The 15,706-nt window shown below is 41.6% G+C and overlaps 1 protein-coding gene across 1 annotated transcript in view; it reads right to left on the bottom strand.

The window, feature by feature from the left end:
• Positions 1 to 3,931: 3,931 nt before the first annotated feature.
• The window catches only part of LIPJ (lipase, family member J), a 37,788-nt gene continuing 26,013 nt past the window's right edge, over positions 3,932 to 15,706 (bottom strand). Inside the window, 3 exon segments of the mRNA XM_012659713.1 lie at positions 3,932 to 4,223; positions 5,145 to 5,216; positions 7,620 to 7,691. Of these exon segments, the coding sequence (XP_012515167.1) occupies positions 3,990 to 4,223; positions 5,145 to 5,216; positions 7,620 to 7,691 (378 nt within the window). The 3' untranslated portion in view covers positions 3,932 to 3,989.

The following is a 15,706-nucleotide window of genomic DNA, read 5'->3' as shown; positions in this document are numbered from 1 at the left end:
AGGCCAGACACCTTTGTGGTACAACTCTTTTCCTCTGTTAGGAATTCTTCTTTTCACTAAGAAGGAGAGGTCCCTCAATGGTAACCTTGTATCCTACTCCAGAAAATTAACCTGACAGGAGAGAGGCAGATGCAATGAAAGCCTATAATACAACTGTTCTGCTATGTTGTCCCATTCCCCTGTGGTTGTCACAGTCCAAGCCCGTGCTGGGGAATATTCATGGAAAGTGGTGGGTTGGTCTCCAGGCCACTGTTGGAAGCTCAGGTGGGGGGCTTGTTATGTCCCTCTCCACAGAGGCCAGTGGCTTGGGAGTTTGCTCTTCCCAGGTATCCCCATGGCAGTGGCAGTGGTGGCCTGGTGAGGTTTTTTAGATGATGGCTGCAGGTGGCAGGATTGTGGGTGTTGGCTCCACCCAGGTCCAGGTGTAGTGACAGCATGTGGCATTGGGGCAGCTAAGATATGTGGGCCCATTGGATTGGTCAGGGCTGTGGAGCCATGTGGTTTGCCCAGGTGAGACCTGGCAGAACAGCCACACATGGTAGGTGATGCTGAGAAGGCTTGCAGTGGGGCAGGGCCACACAATCCGGATAGCACATGGTGGGCAGAGCTGCTGAAGTGCATGGTGTATGGGGCTGTGGCAGCTCATGAGGGGCTGAGTCCACTGCAAATGAGCAGCTTATGCTTGGTGGTGCCAGAGTTGTGCAGCACACTGTGAGCAAGTTGCAATGGCTGGGGCTTTCCCTCTGCCCAGGATTGGTGGTGGCAGCTGTTGCGGTGCTACTCAGGTGGCAATGGCAGTGACACTATCCAGATGGTGGTGACAGATGCTGGGCACTATGGGCACCTGGTCTGCTTGGATTCCCCACAGGCAGGGAGTGTGCACAGCACCCAGTCATGGGGCACACACAATGCCTGCCCTCCCTGCTCCCTCCCCAGCCTGGCAGGGGTAATAGGGAGGCAGCTGCAGTGGAGCTGACCCCTGTGTAGACCAGGCACTCTGGGAACTGAGAGCTCAGAGTGGCATCAGTTGCAGCCACCTAGGATGGAAAACCCCTCCATGCCTGGTCTTCAGTGTAATACTGCTGCCTTCTCCAAGCAGCTCGCTGATCAGTCTGGGGGACACTCCCACAGCTTGGGTTGCATTATCTGTGGAGGGAGCATGTAGCCCTGGGGTTCTCTCCTCTGACTCTTCCTCATGTATGGGTGCCTTCCCCAAGTACCTTTTTTTTTTTTTTTTAATTTTAAAATGCTTTATTTTTTATTTTTTTTTTTATTTCAGCATGTTATGGGGGTACAGATGATTAGGTTATGTATGATGCCCTTACCCTCTCTCCCCCCAAAGTCCGAGCTTCAAGTGTGTCCATTCCCCCAGAGGTGCGCATCGCACTCATTGTTTGTGCATATGCCCGTCCCCTCCTCCCCCCTCCCCCTCCCCCTGCCCAACATCCAATACATGTTATTCTTATATGTGGACTTAAATGTTGATCAGCTAATACCAGTTTGATGGTGAGTACATGTGGTGCTTGTTTTTCCATTCTTGGGATACCTCGCTTAGTAGAATGTGTCCATCAATACATGAGTGGATTAATAAACTGTGGTATATGTATACCATGGAGTACTATTCAGCTTTAAGAAACAATGGTGATATAGCACCTCTTATATACCCAAGTACCTTTTGATCCTGCCAAGCAGTTCACCCAGCTTCCTTCTCCTACACTTTTTGTGTCGCCAGTTGCTTCTGTGATGATTCACAATGCTCTAAGATGATCCATGCAACTTTCAATCCTTTCCTTGAAAGCAGCATGTGCAGGCTGTTTCTAGTCCATCATCTTGATCATAATTCCCAATTTATCTGTTAAACCTCAACATTCATAATTCTTCTGAATTATTATCCTATTACATTTGCCATCTTTGAGGGACCATTTGAAAACTTTAAACTAACATGTATACTACATTAACATTCTTGGGCCCTTTGAAAAGATATCTCTAAATATATATCTATTCTCAGTACTGTACTATTTTAGTGCCAAGGGTTACCAAAGAAAGGAAGGACTTCTCTCCAGCCTTAACTATGATCTTTAAAGTTATCATTTGCCTTCCTTAGCTGCATTCATACTAATCTATGCATGCATTTTATTATCTCCTATCTATACATGTTTAATTTACATTTGTATAGCCATTTCAGAAGTCCATAATCATGTGTTAACTATAAATTTAGCAACCTCAAAACTAGCTGAACTTAATTTGGCTTTTAACCTCCGTTTTGTTTAAGGCAGAAAACTTAATTCTCTGATTCAGTAAACTATAGATTGTTTTTGTCGGTCTTTACATGGTAAATTGACACTCAATTCTAGACATTCCCCCATCCCATCTTGGTCTCCCCAGGGACTATAAATGTCCAGAGAAATTATGTATTATTTATGAATTGGAAGGGAGAAAGTTTTATCTTCCCCTGAAGCATAAATCCTTGTATACAACTTTCTTAAGTATTTATTTTTTAGATCACTTTGAAGTTCACAGCAAAACCGTGAGGAAGGTGTAGAGATTTACCATATATCTCCGGCCCCTACACGTGCATAGCTTCCACCATGAACAACATCCCCCACCAGGGTGAATGGTAAGGTGTTGGGAAGGGGAAGCATTCTGTAGTCCAATGATTAGGTCTTAGTTTTTAGTCAGCCTATGCCTCTGGACTGTGAACTTCAAAGTGCTTCTCAGTTCCATCTCAACAGGATAGCTAGAGTAGGCATGCGTTGGGTATTCCCCTTCCCACAGATCCATTAGGCTTTGATAAAACCCTGCATGTCAGGCTCAGATTAACTAGTTTCTCCTGAGGGTAGGTCTTGTTAAGATGTACAGAGCACTGTATGTATTTCAAAATAGTTTCTTTTCCTCTCCCTCAGCTGGAAGCATAAGAGGATTTTTTTCTCCAATATTTACTGTGAAAACCTGGTCAAGCTCCTGGAGGTAAAACTTACAAAATTGTGTAAGTGCCAAGAAGGCTGACAAGAAGAGTTGTTGACTTTTCAGTCTGTTCAACTTTTCATTTATTGTTTGGACTGACTGGTCACTTCCAAGGTCCTTACAAGCAGAACTGGAAACTGGAAGTCTGCATGTGATTATGAGAAAGGCTCAGTGTACATCTGCTGCTGATGCCCATTGTCTAATCCCCCTCTGTGGTTCTTATTATAATACATGTGTTTCATTTATTGAAAGTATCCTTTCATTCCAAATCTTAGGCCTTGTCCCATCTTCCATTGCTCTCTTGAACAGATCTACACTTCTCTGGTGTATAGGAAACTCGGATCTTTCAGACACTAAACTATAGTGCATAATATTTTGTGAGGCCACCTTCGGATCTATTCACATAGAAATATAACTCAACCATTGCTACTCTTAACACACAGTAGGCTGTAAAGGAAACATCAGTCTCCCCAGGCTATACACTCTGGGAAGTGAGGCACAGCCCCTCTATGGTTTCTATGATCTCCCTACCTCTGGGACTTCGCCTGAAATGATTATAAGGCAGCAACATTACACTGGTATCCAGGCTATTTTTCTTCTCTTTTTCTTCTCAAACTCCTTTACATAGATCAAAAAGTGTTTTTATTCTTCATTCAGCATAGAAAAAATTCACTTTCATATCATCAAACTCTATTTTTATAATATATTATAAGCTCATGTACTTTTAAAGAAAAAATTTCTTAAAAATCTCTCTTGCTGTTGTAAATGTTAAAGATTATTGCTTCTGATATTAGTTATTTAAATTTGAAATTCAGTAGATTTCTTTGGACTGATTTATAATCTTCTATTTCCCCTGAGATGTTAAATGCCACTGATTTAATGAATAGAGGGCCTAGGAGCAGTGATAAAGTAAAGGTAAAAATTACATACTTTATTTTAAAAGTGAAAAAACATACATAGTAAGGAAAATAATTGGATTTTAATAGCAATAATATAGATCCTTAAACACAGAATGCCATAGTTCATTATAGATTGTCTTGGATAATATCAATGATTTCATGGTAAACTTGATCATAGACATCTAATCCAAACAAAAAGTCAATATGATTGTAGTAAGAAATAGTTTTATGGTAAATGTGGTTTTTGATTTTAGAATGTAAAATTTTAACATCTTCAGGGTCAGCCAACAAGTCACTTTCACCATTCCAAGTTGCAACTGCCACATTCATATTTGTCACATTGTACGATGGAGGAGTTGTCTAAAAATAAGTGAGTAAAATAAGTTTCCACAGGAAGTGATATATTAGGAGGTTCTATTTACTAATTTTTAAGTGATGAATTGAAATCTAATGGATTTATTTCAACTTATTTAAACTTTCTCCAGTATGAAAAAATGAATAGGTATTACAGATTTTACTTGGAAATAACTCATACATAAATCCAAATTAGATAGTTTGTTCTAATTCCAAGTACTCAAACATTTCACAAATATAATTTCAATACTACGTAAAAAACATGAAAGTACTTTCTGTGGCTGTATTACTGTCCATGTGTTTATCAACAAATTATAAATATTGGCAGTCAAGGTAAACTCTGATCTCATTAATTTGATCTTCAAATTTTAGTTCAGACTTTAACATGACCAGACTACATCAGGCCTGAAGTTTAGCCGAGGCAGAAAACTATGTTGAAAAAGCATAAACTTTGAAATCAGAAAGACTTGGGTTCTAATACTTTGAGAATTTTGTTATTATAATCATACAATTTTTACTACATTATCATTGACTTCTAAGTTTTTCCTAATTGTTATATGTGTTTGTCTTATCTTCCCAAACAGAATAATTGGTTTTAAGGTCAATTTATTTCTTATTTAACTGAGTAGTGAACTATGTATATTACAAATAATATTTTTCCTCTTGAGGGATGATGAATTCTTCTATCGATTGTCAAATTTTCTAGACTTTTCCAGAATGTTTGTTGTTAAAATACATTGAAAACATGGAAAAGCCACTTTGGTTGGATGTGGTGATATGGATCCAAATCAACATTATCTTCAACTACTGGTTCTTCTCACTGTGTTACTGTATTCTGGGAATTTACAGATGATCCTTGATCTACAGCAAAGTCATCTGAAGAAATCATAAAGGGAGGGAGTTTTTAGTTTATACATACTTATGTACCTGATTAAAATGAATCAAGTTTAGATCAGGCCTGCCCCAGTCAAAAGCTTTCAAGTGAGTAGAATTTAAAAGCTGAAAGAGAAACAAAAAATAGGACCATATCACTTGTTCATTACAGTGGTAGCTGATGCAAGTTAGGTATGCATTACACATATGCCTCCTTTGTACTGGGTCTGCTGCTATTTATGCAGGTGGGTTTTGTTCTTCCTTTCCTTTGAATAGGGTAAGGATGGGAGGTGGGGACAGAAGAAATCTAAAGAATATGACTCATTATTCCCTCTTCTAGACAATTTTCACTTTCTCCACCCTAAAACTCCAAGCTCTGAATCTTATGCCATTCAATTACATCACCCACTATCTTGTGCTGTTCCTGCTCAGTGCTACTCTTTCTAAAACTATTTCCGCATTGATTTTAGGGATTTAATCATTTCAAAAATTTGCCCTCTAAGTTTCTTGAATTCTTCAATAATCTTGTCCTCCCCCCCTACGCCAACCATTCACTCTATGATCATATCATAAACCTTCATTACCACAATCCCTGCAGAGCCCTCATTAATCAGATTAGTGCCATAATAAAAGAGGTTCAAAGGAACTCTTTTGCCCCTTTCACCATGGGAGGACACAACTAGAAGGTGCCATCTATGAACGAGAAAGCAGGCCCTCACCAGACACCAAATATGCTAGTACCTTGATCTTGGACTTTCTAAGATAAAACCTCCAGAACTGTGAGAAATAAATTTCTGTTGTTTATAAACCACCCAATTTTTGGTATTTTGTTATAGCAGCCTGAATGGACTAAGACACCCCAGATACCCACATTGCTAATTCCCTCACTTCCTTCAAATCTTTTCTGAAATGTCACCATCTCACTGAAGCCTGACCTCTCTATTCAGAAGTACATCTCACTCCCCCACATGCCTAATCCCCTTTCCCCACTCTTTAACCCCAATTTTTCCATAGTTTCTTTTGTTTTTTTTTTTTTTGAGACAGAGTCTCACTTCGTTGCCCTGGCTAGAATGAGTGCTGTGGCGTCAGCCCAGCTCACAACAACCTCAAACTCCTGGGCTCAAGCAATCCTACTGCCTCAGCCTCCCAAGCAGCTGGGACCACAGGCATGTGCCACCATGCCCGGCCAATTTTTTCTATATATTTTTAGCTGTCCAATTAATTTCTTTCTATTTTTGGTAGAGACGGGGTCTCGCTCTTGCCCAGGCTGGTCTCGAACTCCTGAGCTCAAACAATCCACCCGCCTCGGCCTCCCAGAGAGCTAGGATTACAGGCGTGAGCCACCGCGCCCGGCCTTTCCATAGTTTCTATCCCCTTCTAACATACTGTAATAATTTATATATTTCATGTACTTATTGCTTATTATCTATATACCTACTACTAGAATGTAGCTTATGGAAGATAGGAGCCTTTGTTTTGTTCACTGATGTATTGCATGAGCATAGAATAGTACCAGGTACATAGTAGGTGCTCAATAAATATTGTTACAATGACTGAATAAATGCAAAGATTGCTTAGATTCTCCTGATCTAGCCATCACCAGAAAAGAAAGGATAAGTTATCTCGTCCAAAGATAACTTATAATAAATATTTTTAATAATTTACATCAAAACAGTTACTTTGTAGACTGAATGATTTTGTAAACAATATTTATCCAATATTTTAATGATGCTTTAAATTTATATAGTGTTTATTAACTTTAATTAACATTCATAATCATTATCCTATTTAATTCTCATAATATTTATCTTAGATTAGAGAATTATAATTAATTTCATTTTAAAAATTGAGGAAACTCAGTCAGAAAGGTTAAATGAGCTGCTCAATGTCATACTACCACTGAGGTTCAGAGAAAGGATTTAATGTCTGGTCTTTTGATCTCAGGAAAGTGTTATTTCTACTATGTTATCCTGACTTTCAACATTAAGATTATATTCACACTGGATATTTCCATTATCAATATCATTTATTGAACAAGTATTAGTTGAGTATTTACTACATGCCAAGAACTGTTGGTCTCCGAAATACAAAAGTGAAAAAACCTTGTTCATGGTCCTCAAGGAGCTCGTGACTTAAACAGGAGACAAAATGTAGTCTAGTGAAAGTGTTTCAGACTAGGTAGTAGGAGAACTGTGTTCTAGTCCTACTTTTTTTCTTAAGGGAATAGCTTTGAATTGTTGAGTGAGTAAATTGATGGGCAGACGATCCCTAGTCTACTGTTTTGACATTTTCTTATTTGTAAAACATAGATATTTATATTGCTCTGATCATTGCTTAGGTTTAGAAGATCTAATAGATTATGATAGTTTAAATATACATTTAAACCATAAAGAATTACACAAATATATAAAAATTTTATTTTATCTTTCTAAATTTATCATTCTATGGTGATGGCATGATCCCTAGAATGATGAGGTAAACTACAAGTATTGTAAATCAAATTGTAGTGAAATGAACTTTAAGTTATACCTGACTCCAGTGGACCATATTTTGAACAGATGTTCCTGCTGGGTTGTGTGAAAAATACACATCCAAACGACTCTGAGAGGTTTCAAAAAAAGCATTTTTATACTTAGTTCCATCAGAGAAAGCTTAATCTTCAATATTTATTGAACTAAATTATTTCAAGAAAAGTAAAAGTTAAGTATTAATAAAAACAAATCAAATTATAATTAAATATGCAAATGTACCCATTAAACTGTACAATTTTTACATGAATGTAGAAGCTATTATTGGATTTCTAGGTTATTTGGTCCATCACCCTTTCTACTGAAAACAAAAGTGATGAACTTCACCCACACACACATACATGTCACCCCCATACACAAAAACATCTTTTGAAAGCATTAAAAAGTTAGCAAGATAGAAAGAAGTTACCCAGATAAATTGAGGAGAAAAACAAATGAAGAACCCCCCTAAATTAGCAAAGCACCAAAGCCACTTTGTCTTTAAGGTTATTTGCCAATCCCAGAGAATTCGAAGTTTCATTTTGAGAGCTTAGCTTGTTGAAGAAAACAAAAGTCAAATCGCAGGACCTGCCAAAGTTGAAAGATTTAAAAAAGAAACACTCTTGGCTGGGCGCCGTGGCTCACGCCTGTAATCCTAGCTCTCTGGGAGGCCGAGGCGGGCAGATTGTTTGAGCTCAGGAGTTCGAAACCAGCCTGAACAAGAGTGAGACCCCGTCTCTACTAAAAATAGAAAGAAATTAATAGGACAACTAAAAATATATAGAGAAAAAATTAGCCAGGCAGGGTGGTGCATGCCTGTAGTCCCAGCTACTTGGGAGGCCAAGGCAGAAGGATTGCTTGAGCCCAGGAGTTTGAGGTTGCTGTGAGCTAGGCTGACGCCACGGCACTCTAACCCGGGCAACACAGTGAGACTCTGTCTCAAAAAAAAAAAAAAAATAGAAACACTGTTCATGATCAACCTGGGTCTCAAATTCTACAGTGCTCAAGGTAAGGCCACAATATCATCTGTAATCTAAGTTTCATTGCCTAAGTAGTCCCCGAAAATCTCAATCAGTGAAGCAGACATACGGTGATCATGATCTCAAAGTAACCTCAGATGTCTTGAAAAACAAACATATTCCTGTATGGAAGAAGAAAAACAAACTTTTCTTATTACTCAAACCATTAATAAAAATGATTTTTGAGAGAAGCCAAGATGGTTGACTAGAGACAAAGCTTTTCAGACCATCCCGGTAGATGAGTTGAGGATTGGAATGAGGAGAGCAGAGCGTAATTACTGCTCAGAAGTGGACCCTGGGGATAGACACAAGTGGAGTCTGGGAACAACACCAGGAAGAACTGAGCTGCTGAGAGAGAGGAAGATAGAAGGGAGTAATCAGAGCAAACTAATTCCAGGGAGTTCTGGAGCTCCAGGAAAGGATAAGGGTATTTTTCCCTTTCCCCCACCTGGGTGCCTCAGGCCAGCAATGGGACACAGGGCTCTCATCCCATGGGGGAGTGCCACGAGAGACCACAGAGTCAGCATCCCTGAATCTGGATGCCTCCTCTTCTGCACCTCCTCCACTCCTGGAATCCCAGGAAGTAATTTTGGCTTAAGCACTCATAGCTGTGTGGCTGCACCCACCCCCATAACAACCACCAAAAATTCAGCTGGGAGTATAGTGGCTCCCCACAACAAGAGTGCACTCCTAGCTGAGCCTGCCTTGTGCAACGGGAGCACACTCCCAGAGCACATTCCCAGCCAAGCCTGCCTTGGTCAGCACAGCTCCTGCTGCAGCTTGGAAAAGAGGGCCATGGCTTGATGAGGAGGGTGGATGGGTGCCCCCCACCAACTCAAGAATGATGCAGGAAGTCCACAGCCCCCTTCCCGAAACCATAGCAGCTGCTAGAGTTCTCTGTGCTGAGTGACTTGCTTCCAGTACAGTGGGCACATTTCCACTCCCAGCAAGTAGGGCAACCTCAGATTGTGATCTTCCTGCCCACAGGCATTTGACACATTCACCTGCTGACAGCACAGATGGTGGGGCAGGGAGGCATGGGGGAGAGATTCCAGTTCCAGGGTTGGGCAGCAAGTGAGAACTCGTGCCCATTGGAAGAATGTGGAGGAACACAATAGAGGAGGGTTCTGTGGGTGAGCCCCTTCTCCCCTTTCCCCCAGAGAACTGCCATATTGGAGTTTGCTGTGCCAATGTGACTCAATTTGCATAAGTACTGGTTCCCATGGCAATCAAATGTTGAATGCTTCAGGTACCCCAGGCTGAATCAGAGCAGCGGCCCCATCCCCGCTCACTTTAATAGGGAGCTCAGCTTGAACCAAGACTTCCTAGAGCTGGCACTATTCCCTCGGTGGGAGTGTCACCCTGGCAGAGACTTCTGGGTATAGACAGGCCCACCTGCTTTGCCTTGGGGTCTAGTGGTGGAAAAGGGGTGCACAATTAGAGATCCCCCTATTTGCCAGTGACATGCAGAGATGCATGCCGGTGGGCCAGACACATGAACTGTGGGGAAGCTTGAGAGCTCATCTTGGGTGGGCAGGAAACACAAGTGAAACGATCGGAGGAAAAAGTGCCCAGGTTTGTGGACAGGGATGGAAAATCCTGGCTAGAGGCCACAGCAGTTGCACAGTGGGCCACTCCCATCAGGAACAGCCCTCCAAGCTTGGAGAGATAGCCCTGAACTCCATATCAGCGGCTCCCCCTAGTGTCCAAATAAGCAACCTCTGAGCCACATAGAAGCCCACACACTCAAGCACTCACACCCCAGCTACAATCAATCTTGCTCCTCCCCCAACTTCAGAGGGGAGCAGGGTCCACGCTACCCCAGTGAGCTACAAGGCCACTCCCAAAGCTTGGGGTATTCAAATACCCTACCTGGGGGATGAAAGCTTACCACAGTTACAATAGATTACCTCAGTAACTGGCTCCTCCATGCAAACTATAATCAATGACAGCAAGAACAACCCCATAGTTAAACATAGTGTCTTCCATCTCAAGCTATTGGGGAGCAGTGGATTCATACCCACAAATACAATTAACCAGCTTGGAGCTTAAGCTGGGGGACCAAACTCACTACACTCCATTGGGAAGAGGTGAAAAAAACAGGTCAGAGGTAACCCAAGAGGTTCATCAAACTTGATAAAATACCCCTAATGCAATTCAGAATCAGTGCTCCTCTCCCCAGCACTGTCAGGGAACAATCCATGGGGACTTGGAGACTGGGCCATAAACCAGCCCTAGCACCCCCAGCTCCCAACCAAGAGGCCAGATGGAAAAGAATCAGTGACAGAACTCAGGAAATATGAAAAATCAGAGCAAAAAGTACCCCGCCCAAAGAAATCATTAGCTCCTCAGCAATGGATACCAACTGAAACAAAATGGTTAAAATGACAGATGAAGAATTTCAAATATAGATTGTAAGAAAGCTCAGTGAAATTTAAGAGAAAATAGAAATTCAACACAAAGAAGCCACAAAAACAATGTAGGAAATGAATGAAATGTTCTCTAAAGAAATCAAAGTATTACAGAAAAACCAAACAAATTCTGGAAATGAGAGATGCATTCAAAGAATTAAAAAACACAATGGAAAGCCTTAAGAACAGGCTGGATCATGCAGAAGGAAGAGTGTCAGAGCTTGAAGATGACACCTATCAGCTAAACAAATCACTCAAAGAGAAAGAATACAGAAACAAGAGGCATGAACAAAACATAAAAGAAATGTGGGATTACATAAAGAGGCCAAACAAGAATCACAGGCATCCCTGAGGAAGAAGAAGAAAATACATAGGGCTGGAAAATCTATCCAAAGGAATAATTGAGAAAAATTTCCCTGGCCTAGCCGGAAACCTAGATATCCAGGTACAAGAAGGACATGGGACTCCTGGGAGATTCAATGTGAAAAGACAATCACCACATCACACAGTTATTAGCCTGGCCAAAGTAAACACGAAAGGGGCAATCCTTTGATCAGTAAGGTGAAAACAGCAGGTAACCTACAAAGGAAAACCTATCAGACTAACTGCAGATTTCTCAATTGAAACCTTACAAGCCAGAAGGAACTGGGGACCCATTCTCAGTCTTCTAAAACAGAACAATGGCCAGCCTAGAATTCTTTATTCCACAAAATTAAGCTTCTTATATGAGGGAGAAATAAAGACTTTTCCAGACAAGCGATCACTGATGCAATTTGTGAAGACCAGACCTACCTTGCAGAAAGTACTCAGACCTGCATCATACACTGACTAGTGCAATAGACACCTACCAGTGTAAAATCACCCAAAGCTAAAGTCCAGAACCCTGATTCCACAATGGCTTGAGAGGTAAAACAAAACAATAAGAATCCACCCAACAGGATGAACAGAACCCCACCCCAAATATCAATTCTCTCAATAAATGTGAATGGCTCATTGAGAGTGTCCTTGAGATGTATGTGGTGCTGGAGTTTTTATGGCCAGCCACTTTGACAGGCATTTTTGTGGCAAATGTCTAACTTACTGCTTCAACAAACCAGAAGACAAGTAATTGTATATGAGTTAATAAAATACATGAACTAACATTTTTTTAAAAATGTGAATGGCTTTAATTGCCCATGGAAGAGACATAGGCTGGCTAAATGGATGAAAAAAAATACAAGCCAAGTATCTGCTGTCTCCAGGAAATGCATCTTACCTGCAAGGATTCATTCAGACTCAAGGTGAAAGGATGCAAAACAATTTTCCATGCAAATGAAAACCAGGGTAGCCATTCTTAGATAGCATAAACATTAAAGCAACAATAGTAAAGGAAGACAAAGATGGTCACTATACAGTGGTGGAGGGAAAAATTCAACAAGAAGACTTTACAATACTAAAGATTTATGCCCCTAACACAGGAACACCCAGATACATAAAGCAAATCAAGCTTGATGTAAACAAAATTATGAACAGCCATGTTATAATAACAGAGGACTTTAATACCCCACTGACAAAACTGGACAGATCCTCCAAGCAGAAAATAAGCAAAGAAACCATGGACTTAAACAGAACTCCAGAACAAATGGGCCTAACAGACATCTACAGAACATTCCACCCAAATAACACAGATTATACGTTCTTCTCATCAGCTCACGGAACTTTCTCTAAAATCGATCATATCTTAGGCCACAAAGCAGACCTCAACAAATTTAACAATATAGAAATTATGCCATGTATCTTCTCAGACCAGTGAAAAAACATTAGAAACCAATTCCAACAGAAACACTCATCTCCACACAAAGTAATGGAAATTAAACAATCTATTGCTGAATGATTGTTGGGTCAAGGAGGAGATTCAGATGGAAATCAAAAGATTCTTTGAAGTAAATGATAATAGGGACACAAGTTATCAAAATCGGTGGGATACGGCAAAAGCACTCCTGAGAGGAAAACTTAAATGCCCACGTCCAAAAGGCAAAACGATCACAAATCAACAACTAATGAACCATCTCAAGGAACTGGAAAAGGAAGAGCGAACCAATCCTAAACCCAGTGAAAGAAAAGAAATAACCAAGATCAGAGAAGAACTAAATGAAATTGAGAATAAAAGATCTATACAGAAGATTAATAAAACAAAAAGTTGGTTCTTTGAGAAAATAAACACAATCAACAGGCCTCTTGCTAGATTGACCAGAGCAGAAAGGAAAAGACTTTAATAAGTTCAATTAGAAATGAAAAAGGAGAGGTCACAACTGACATTACAGAAATATAAAACATAATCTATGAATGCTATAAAAATCTCTATGCCCCAAAACTTGAAAATGTGGAGGTAATGGACAAATTCTTAGAAACACACAACCTCTCTAGGCTCAGTGAGGAAGAAACTGAATTCCCGAACAGATCAATATCAAGCAAATTGAAGCAACAATAAAAAATCACCCAATTAAAAAAAGTCCCAGACCAGATGGGTTCACACCTGAATTTTACCAAACTTACAAAGAAGAACTGGTACCTATACTGCACAAATTATTCCACAACATTGAGAAGGATGGAATCCTCCTCAACTAATTCTATGAAGCCAGTAACACCTTGAAACCAAAGCCAGGAAAGGACATAACAAAAAAAGGAAACTACAGACCAACATCCCTTATGAATGTAGATGCAAAAATTCTCAATAAAGTCTTAGCAAACTGAATTCAATTACACATCAAAAAAATAACTCATCATGAGCAGGTAGGCTTCATCCCAGAAATGCAGGGATGGTTCAACATATGCAAATCTATAAAAGTAATTCACCGTATTAGTAAAAGCAAGAACAAAGACCATATGATCCTCTTAATAGATGCAAAAAAAAGGCATTTGGAAAAATTCAGCACCCTTTTATGATAATAACTCTTAACAAAATAGGCATAGATGTATCGTACATCAAAATTATTAAAGCCATATATGACAAACCCACAGCCAACATCATACCAAAAAGGGAAAAATTGAAAGCATTCCCACTTAGAACTGGAACCAGACAAGGTTGCCCACTAACTCCACTTCTATTCAACATAGTGCTGGAAGTTCTCGCCAGAGCAATCAGACAAGAGAAAGGAATCAAGGGCATCCAAATGTGGGCAGAAGAGATCAAACGATTGCTCTTAGCTGATGATATGATATTATATCTAGGAAACCCCAAAGATTCAACCAAGAGACTCCTGGATTTGATAAATGAATTCATCAAAGTCTCAGGATACAAAATCAATGCACACACATCAGTAGCTTTCATATATGCCAATAACAGTCAAGCCGAGAATCAAAGATGCAATACCTTTCACAAGAGCATCAAAGAAACTTAAATATTTGGGAATATTTTTAACTAAGGAGGTGAGAGACCTATATAGGAAGAACTATGAGACACTGAGAAAAGAAATTGCAGAGGATTTAAACAGATGGAAAACCATACAATGCTCATGAGTCAGCAGAATCAATATTGTTAAAATGTCTATACTGAGGGAGGAGCCAAGATGGCAGATGAGACAAGCCGCCAGTCAGAAGGTCTCTGCAAAAAAGACGAATTTTAGAAGAAAGAGAAAAAAATAAGCGAGCAGAGAAACATAGATCGGGTGAGGGTCGGAAGGAAGGGTACCTGAAACTACAGGAGACTCCATGGGAAGACATTGCGGAGGAGAACTGGAAGGAGAAAGGTCCTGAGAGGCTTGGAGACCAGCGACAAGGGTAGGTGGAGCGGTTAACTTCCCCCTCCCTTGCATCTCGGACTGCGGGTGGCTCCTGGGCGGCTGGAGAGACCTGCCGACACCAGCCCAGAGACGGCTGCCGCCAGTGAGCAGTGGCGTCTTGCGGACTCAGCGCTGGGCTCCCAGCCCCCTCGGGGCACCTCCCCGAGCGCAGACCCGAGCCTAGTGGCAGACGCCATAGTGCTCCGTTCTCTCCTTCCCCCTCGCTACCTGTGCATGCCCAGAAAGACAATTTAGCCACCACACAGAGGCATCTCCAAAGAATGGGACTTTTCCTTTTGGGGCCCTACAACAGACTGAGGAGCACTCAGACTGCGAGTTCCCTACCCGCCAGCCCTCCCAGGTGCTACTTGCCGGGGGACTCCAGGAGAGTGGGGCAAATCCCAAGGTGGAGTGAAATCAATCCAGATTGAGCACCCTGTAGGTGATTTGGGACCAGCGCCTCTCCCCCTGGCAGGGTCAGGGATTGATCTCCAGAGTCCAGGGGTCAGGCCTGCAGACCAGACCCCGTGCACCCCGGGTCGCGATCGCGCTGCCCTGGGGCACGGAGGAGAGATCTGTGAAGGAGCCTTCTGAGGAGTGTGCGCCTTCAGGGGCGGATCGGCGTGCCTGACCGGCAACTCTCCTCCAAAGGGAGGGCTGTGCACCGAGCTCGGGCTACGATCCTGGGTGCAGAACCTCCCAACCCGCGTCACAGCCAGGGAGGATCCATCGGCCTGGGGACCCGCTTGCTGGCGGAGGCCTGGGGGAGGACACGGAGAGGGGGAGATTGGAGGGGAGCAAGACCTGCTCCACAGTGCGGGTCTTGGACAGCCCCACCCCCCAAGCCCAGACTTTCAGCTGAGTGGAGCCATTTCAGCCCCTCCTGGCAGCTCTGCACAGAAACAAAGAGCAGAACTT

Source organism: Propithecus coquereli, unplaced genomic scaffold (assembly GCF_000956105.1).
Source record: "Propithecus coquereli isolate 6110/MARCELLA unplaced genomic scaffold, Pcoq_1.0 Scaffold63, whole genome shotgun sequence".
NCBI lineage: Eukaryota > Metazoa > Chordata > Mammalia > Primates > Indriidae > Propithecus > Propithecus coquereli.
The sequence above is the reverse complement of the archived record's forward strand: the minus strand, read 5'-3'. Positions and strand labels throughout refer to the sequence as shown.